Source organism: Octopus sinensis, linkage group LG4 (genome assembly GCF_006345805.1).
Source record: "Octopus sinensis linkage group LG4, ASM634580v1, whole genome shotgun sequence".
Taxonomy (NCBI): Eukaryota; Metazoa; Mollusca; class Cephalopoda; order Octopoda; family Octopodidae; genus Octopus; species Octopus sinensis.
In genome coordinates, this window is record NC_043000.1 from 68,172,446 (window position 1) to 68,180,466 (window position 8,021).

General features: G+C 36.1%; 1 protein-coding gene across 1 annotated transcript in view; it reads left to right on the forward strand.

The window, feature by feature from the left end:
* The window catches only part of LOC115210888 (RIB43A-like with coiled-coils protein 2), a 34,477-nt gene that overhangs the window by 8,417 nt on the left and 18,039 nt on the right, over positions 1 to 8,021 (forward strand). Inside the window, exons 2-3 of the mRNA XM_029779659.2 lie at positions 3,798 to 3,879; positions 4,195 to 4,658. Of these exons, the coding sequence (XP_029635519.1) occupies positions 3,798 to 3,879; positions 4,195 to 4,658 (546 nt within the window). The remainder of the gene's footprint in view (positions 1 to 3,797; positions 3,880 to 4,194; positions 4,659 to 8,021) is intronic.

Sequence of the window (8,021 nt, forward strand, 5' to 3'; positions counted from 1 at the left end):
AACACTGACTAAAAGATGAAATAGGTGCATATCTGAAAACATTTTGTGCACTGCAAAATTGGTTTTGAGCTGAGAAAACTAAATGGCAGGATCTCCACTATATGGAGGTGAAGTGAGGGACAAGGCAGCCTGAATAATCAAACTATCACTATTTTCAGAAGAAACAGATGGAACAGGTGAAGTAGCCATTTTTTTTTTTGGAACATAAATTAATTGAAATCATACAAATGAAAGGATATGAAAAAATAAAATACTGGCCGTTATCTCAAACTTGGAGAAGTTCAAGATCAACTCCATTCTGGAATTACATTAACACAGCTTGTGTCAAAGGGCACCAATGTCATAGGTTGGTAGTGTTGATGACTGGTTGAGTTGTTGAACACCCATGAAGAATTAACAGATGATTTTATTATTGCACATAGAGTTTTAAGGTAAGAATCTTCTGAAGATTCTGTGGAGAATATATGCTCCACTGAAACAGAAAAAGTTGAATTCCATTGAAAATACCGAAGTATTTTATAAATATGAAAACTTAATTCAAAAGAATACTCTAAACATCTTTTGGTCATAAAGAGAATCTTGATTATTCAAAGAAAAAAAGTTGTCCATTTTATTATTCTTTTGCACAAAAATATAAGAGGATATATAAGTGGTGTTGATCCTAAAGCTCAAATTCTCCACTAAAACCAATCCTATGGCTGTGATACATTGATGGCACCTTTATACTCTGGCCCCACCAGGAAGATATCCAAGTGCTGTTAGATCATGTGAACTCAATAAAGCCATCCATACGGTTCACAATGGAAAAGGAAAAAGACAATCAGCTAGCATTCCTGGATGTATTAATAACACACACCAAGTATGGATTCAGGACATATATATCCTGCAAGCCAACCTTCACATGGACGATACCTCAACTTCAATTCCCACCATCCATACAGTGTAAAGAGAGGGATTGTTCAGTGCCTAAAACATTGTGTAAAGAATATAAGTAGCGATCGTGATACACACCACGAAGAAATGATCAAGCTCAACAACGACCTGTTAAGCAACAGCTACCCCAAAAGTATACTATCCACTCCAATTATGAAGAAAGGAGAGGATGAAACCAATAAACTGTCCACAGTCTGTCTACCCTCTGTGAAAGGCCTCTCTGAAAAGATACAAAAGCTGTGACACGAGGAGATATTGATAAATTGGGTATAGCTGTACATGTATGGAAAAATGGAGACCACCTCCCCCTGTAGGATGAAGTTAAAATAATAGACAGAGAACACCACTGTAAAATACAAAAACTAAAAGAAGCAGCATATATGCTAGGATACAAAACCTCCTAAGCAGACCAAGTGCAGATGTGAGTAGAATATGGGAACCGGTATTAAGGAATGATAGGAAAATATTAGATTTATAAACTCTAAAATTCACTCCATAATTGTCCATGGGCATATGGCATGGTGGTTAAGAGCATGGGCTACTAATCCCAAGATTCCAAGTTTGATTCCAAGCAGTCATCTGAATAATAGTAATAATAATAACATCGAAAAATACCTTAGGAATGAGAAACCAGGTTTGAAATTTCCCCAAGACACCTGGAGGGTGTATCAGCTGAAATGTTGTGTTAACAACAAACAAGATGAGGACAAATATCCGTCAAATGTAAATAATTCCTCGTCTCTTAAATATAGAATTGTATCACCTCACATAGATCTTGGAAAATAGAGTTTATTTCAAATAAATTTAACTCTTTTACACTGAAATATATTACTCATTCATTGTTTTGGTTGAATTCTGATAAAGATAATTGAAGGTGGTAATTTAGACTCGGTAGTCTTTAAAATATGATAAAGTTCATTAAAAGGTGGTGAGCTGGTAGAATCATTTGCATGCCAGACAAAATGCATAGTGGAATTTATTCTGGCTTACATTCTGAGTTCTAATACCATTTCTCATCCTTCTGATTTTGATAAAATAAGTACCATTTGATCACTGGGGTTGATGTAATCTATTAGTCCTGACCCTCAAAATTGCAGGCCTGTGTCTATAGTAGGAAAAAAATTATGATAACAATCATTTATAAACTTGCTCATCTTTATATATTTCTTGTGCTTTAACTGGGTGTTCAGATTGTATAATCTGAAAATGAAAGAAAGGAACAAGTGAATGAATAGAATTTGTACAGTAATAATTTTAGTTTTTTTTCCTATAAGCAAGATAGTATTTGGTAGTAACACATTGCCAGCAGTGAGTAGCAGAAATACAGCACTAAGAAAGAAATATTTTGTATTCTACTAAAATATGGAAATATTTGTAGAGTTGGTAACTTTGTCTAGAAATTATATAAGTTTTTTTTTTCTGTATAAATCAATGTGCAAGTACTGTAGTGTAATGTTGCCATTAACCTGCAATAGAAAAATAAAGTCTTCTGTAGAAAATCAAAAGCACATTGTTATGGATATTTTATGTATCAAAATTAATATTTAAATCCATATTAAATTTACTGGCATCTAAACAATATTCTCTAAAGAGGTGCTGAGTTAACATAATCTAATTATAACAAGAATTATTGTTTTTAAAAGTATTTTGACAATGAATAGAGATTTAATTTCGAAAACTGCTTTTGCAAACTTTTTTCTTAATTTGATGAAGTTAACACAAACTTTGATCACAATTACTAAAAATTGAGATGCAATGTGTGAACAATGGTGAGATCTGTCCTTGTGTATTTGACAGAAAATCAATGAATTAATAAAACAAAATGTCTTTAATTATATTCAAGGAGAATTGTCTTTCATTTATTTTCATTTGTTATAAAACATGGAGCAGGGTCAATAATGTTTAATAAGCCATACCTTTCATCTAATTTGCCTCCACCAAATTTGGAAGTGGTCTAATGATTGGGACCTGTGTCTGAACGTGTCAAAGTGCTGTCATCTGCCTGTCGGCTCTACTCCTGCAACTCAACTTGATTTCGAGCCGGGTCGTCTGCTGCTGGAGAGGACCGATCAGGTAAAGGACCTGGGTATCTTGGTGGATTCCTCCTTTTTGCCTTCGGCCCAGTGCGTCCATGCTGCCAACAAAGCGCGCGGAATTCTGTTTTTGATTCGACGGTCATTCGGAATGCTCACAGCAGCCATATTCCTGCCACTCTATGTCACGCTGGTGAGACCCATATTGGAGTATGGGATTCAAGCCTCTTCTCCTTATCTCCTCAAAGACATACAGCACCTCGAAAGAGTCCAGAGGCTGGCTACCTGCATGGTTCATGGTCTCAAAAATTTGTCCTACGAAGAAAGGCTGAGGACACTCGACCTTTATTCTCTTGAAAAACGCCGCCGCCGTGGTGATCTCATTCTCGCCCACAACATCATAAGCGGGAAGTGTAACCTCTCGAAAGAGCTGTTCTTCACTCCTGCTCCGGAGCGTCGGCTGCGGGGTCATTCCAAAAAGCTCTATCTGCGACGATTTCATCTCAATCGAAGGAGAGGAGCTTTCTCCGTCCGGGTTGCGGATCCGTGGAACAAGCTGCCAGACGAGATGGTGAAGATGCCGACGACCGCTTTGTTCAAAGCCTCCCTGGACCTCAAGTGGCCTGAACTCTTTACATGAACACCACCCTGTACTTAACTCCATGTCCCCCTACATGGCCTTGCTATTTGCTTTTGAGCCAAATTAACTAACTAACTAACTAACTAACTAACTATCTACAAATTCATTCTTAAAGTTTAATTGTTCTTGTGTATTTTTATTTCATTTTTTTAAGCCTTACACTTTATATTGTTTCTCTTATATTGTTACAGTTAGATGTGGATGCCATTGATCAACAGGTTCTAGAGAAGAAGGCTCAAGAAGAAGATGATAGGCGAAGAGATGATGCATTTAGTTTGTAACTCTGTTCTTCTTGAACTTAAATTTTGTATTGACTCTACTCAACTGTCATATAAAGTCCAGATTATTATTCTTATTTTTTTAAAAATATTTATTTGTTAATGAAAATGTGATTTTGTTGTTAATTAGATGCTTTTATTTCACAGTTGACAAAATGTCTCCAAATATTTCCTAGTTTAAATGATTTTTTAAAAATGTTGTATCAACTAAGAATCTTAATTATTTATATATTGTTCCCAAGTTGATAATATAATGTTGTTTTCTTTTATTGATCTAAGATTATTTTTTTTATCAATGTTTTCTCTTTAGACTCAGATGCTGTAAGGAATTCTAAAATTGGCCAGTTGTTGGAAATGAGACAGAATGAGGATATACGGGAACTGAACAAGAAGCTCAGTGAATATCGTATGTTGCATCAGCAAGCTGGTCATCGTCGAGAATTTGACTTGAATGACCCAGATAGACTAAAGAAGACCTTATCAAATCGAATGTTTGATGATGATCCTAAATGTACATCATCTGGTTTACAGAAGTTTGATGGTGAAGATCTGAGCAATCCATCTCGTAATCAGTTTCAAAAAGAACAGATGCGAGAGTGGTTAATCCAGCAAATTCAGGATAAGAGGAGGGCTCAGGAAAATCTGAAAGAAGCAAACCATCTTCATGATTTGAAGCGTCAAGAATTGGATGAAAGACTTGTGAGACTTGAGGAGGCTGAGAGATTGTGCAAAATGAATATTGACAGAGCAACCAGTGATTTTAATTATGCTCTTGTAATCAAAATTTTAATTTTCTATTCATTTATTTATTTTAAAAATGTGGATATGTTTTGAAATTCTGTGAGGATGGTAGTAAGCTTCTTTTAAGCTGAGTCTGTGATACTGGTTTAATTCTCAGCTATCCATTTTCACTTCACATCACTCTTCATATTTGTAATTTCCAGCCATAGTTAATAGCTTGATTGGCTGACTTGAAAATGAAGCATTTGATGGTATCGTAAAGACTCTCTAAAGATTTCAGGATATTTTTCATTTCTATTTTTGTAAAATTCTGAACTATTAGAGAATTTGGTGATATATAATACTTCAAATTTGCTAATATTTGATGAATGAACAGTTCAGAAGCTAGATATATGAGGGGGTGCTGAAAAGTTCTTGGTTTTGGGTAAAAGAAAAGACAGGAGGATCAGTTAATTATGATTTTATTGAACATATTTCCCTCTCAGATTCACACACTTATTGCAGCGATCTTTCAGTTTTTCTAAACCCAATAAAAGATCTTGGAAGTTTGAGCCTCCAAACTGGCCTTTCACAATACCTTTAAAGCCAGGAACTTTTCAGCACCCTCTCGTATATGCTGAGATCTATCCCCTTACATTTTATTTGAATAATTGTTTTTATCTTTTTCTATAATTTTACTTGTTTCAGTCATTAGACTGCAACCATGCTGGGGTACCACCTTGATAATGTCTATACATCACTTTCATTTTCACCTTTTTTAAACTTATGTGTTATTCACTCCAGGCAAAACACACAATTCTACTTGTATTAAGATACTTCATTGACAAAAGTATTACTTCTACCTCATAGCTGAATAATTAGTGGTTGGATAGAGTTCTATTTCACCTCTACACAAACAAGGACAAATTGTTAGAAAAATATTAAACAAAATTTACATTTTAGAACATTTCTTCAGCAAATTTTATAGATGTTACTTTAGATTTAAACTCTTCACTATACTTCCCATATCATAAACCCAATCAATACCTTAAATACATAAACACAGAGTCTAGTCACCATAAATCTACTTTTGAGAGCATAATCAAAGGTACATCCATCAGAATATCTGATCTATCCGCCAGTGAAGAAATCTTCAGTACCTATGCCAACTACTATAATCAATCTCTAGCTGTTAGTGGTTTCTCCCAGAAAATTAGATTTATACCCAACACCAGACTTAAGGACCCCCCCCCCCCCATGAAACTTAGCTCTGGACAAATGCACACAAATATTAGAAATCCAATCCCTCCTACTATGGTCAGTCAATCTCACCCTCTAAGCACTCGCACATACAACTCTCGATCTAAGAACACTAATACTAACATTAGACCTTCCAACTCTCCTCTAATATTAACTAGTAATTACACCTCCCCTAACTTGACTAATAAAAGTGGCAGGATATCTATTCTCTGGTATATACCTCCATTCATTTTAAACATTAAGGGCCTTGCTAGAGCTTTCCTTAGAATAGTAGAATCCAATTTCCCATGTAACCATAAGTACCATTCTATCTTTAACAGATCCACTTTGAAATTATCCTATTCATCTACACCAAATATAGAATCTATTATCACCTCATCTAATAAACGTAAACTTAACTCCTACTTTTTAACAACCCTATCATAGACTTACAATAGACCTACACAATGAAAGCACTAGCACCAATTGCAATAACATATCTAACACCCCTGGCCCGACCACTTTAAACAACTTAAACATACATAATATAATCCTCACTTCTGAGGGTAATGAGCACACACCTGAAACCCATGCAAACACTAATAGGCACACTGATACTAACAATACTAATTATATTAACCAATACAACTAATAATTCCTATACTTCAACTACTAATAGGAACAGCAATAATATTAATACTAGCACCAATGGCAATACTACCATAACTGAAAACCTTACTACTGCTACGGGACCCCCGAAAGTTGCCACGGAATTCCACCTGCCGTCGCCCGAAACTCGAACCCGGGATCCCAACAAGTCGAGCGACGACGATTGACCAGGCCCAATCGATCGGCGCAAGTTCGCCATGGAACTCAGAGAGGAGAGAGACAACAACAACAACAACAGCAGTAGGAAGAGACACAGAGGCACAAAGAAACACAGCGGAAGGCAATTGGCTTACATTTAACCTACTAGTTATAACACTTTATAATTGTTACATAAAATACATCAAGATACAACAGCATTTAAAGAAAACAACAAATCAATACAGGTATACAACAGATCAAAGCATTTAAACATGCAGATACAATATAACAACAGCATTCGTTACAATAACAGTTCAGATTGATGCAATATACAGTTCGGAGACAACAGTTCTGTTTCAAATCACATTAAAGGCATATACAATGTTCATAGACAGATAAGTTCACGTTACAAATCAATGTTCAATTAACGTACACTTCACATTAACGTTACAGTTCAAAGGACAATTAACACATATACAGTTCATCATCATCATCATCATCATTTAGCGTCCGCTTCCCATGCTAGCATGGGTTGGACGGTTCAGCTGGGGTCTGTGAAGCTGGAAGGCTTCGTCAGGCCCAGTCAGATCTGGCAGTGTTTCTACGGCTGGATGCCCTTCCTAACGCCAATGTTCATTAAAGACTACAACAGAGTCTCTCTCTTTCTTTAACAGTTCTGTAACACATATCAATACAATTCACATCAACAAGTCCTTTACTCACTTCTGTAACAGTTCGTTATAGTCTCTTTACATAATTCACATATCAACACAATTAACACATACCGTTACATCAGCCAATGCCTCACATTGTAATCCTCTCTCTTAGCTGCCTAATCCTCTATATATCTCTCTTTGTCACCAGCAGAACAGCCACTGCTAAAATCCAAACTGCCAACTGCTTGCCCTGAATCCCAAATCCTGACTGCCTGCCCTGAATCCCAAATGCCGACTGTCTCTCACAAACTGAACTCTAATTCACCTGAAAGGGTCGGGGAGTTTTCCCAGAGCTAATTAATCAACCCGCATCTGGCAGAACAATGGATTCATTCCCAAAAGTAGGTCGCCATCAACTGTCCTCAAATTGAACCACAACACTATTATAAACACTCCTACCACAAACTCAACTATTAATAGCCGCAATAATAACATCATTAATACCACCTCCTCTACCACTGCTAATACTAACACTACTACTAACAATACTACTTCTGCTGCTGCTGCTGCTACTACTACTACTACTAATGATAATAATTACGACAGCAATGCCAATAATGATAATGACAATAATAATAATAATGGTAATGCTGGCATTGATATCAATACTAGAAACGGCAGCAATATCACGATCAATTCACCTAATACCAGCCAA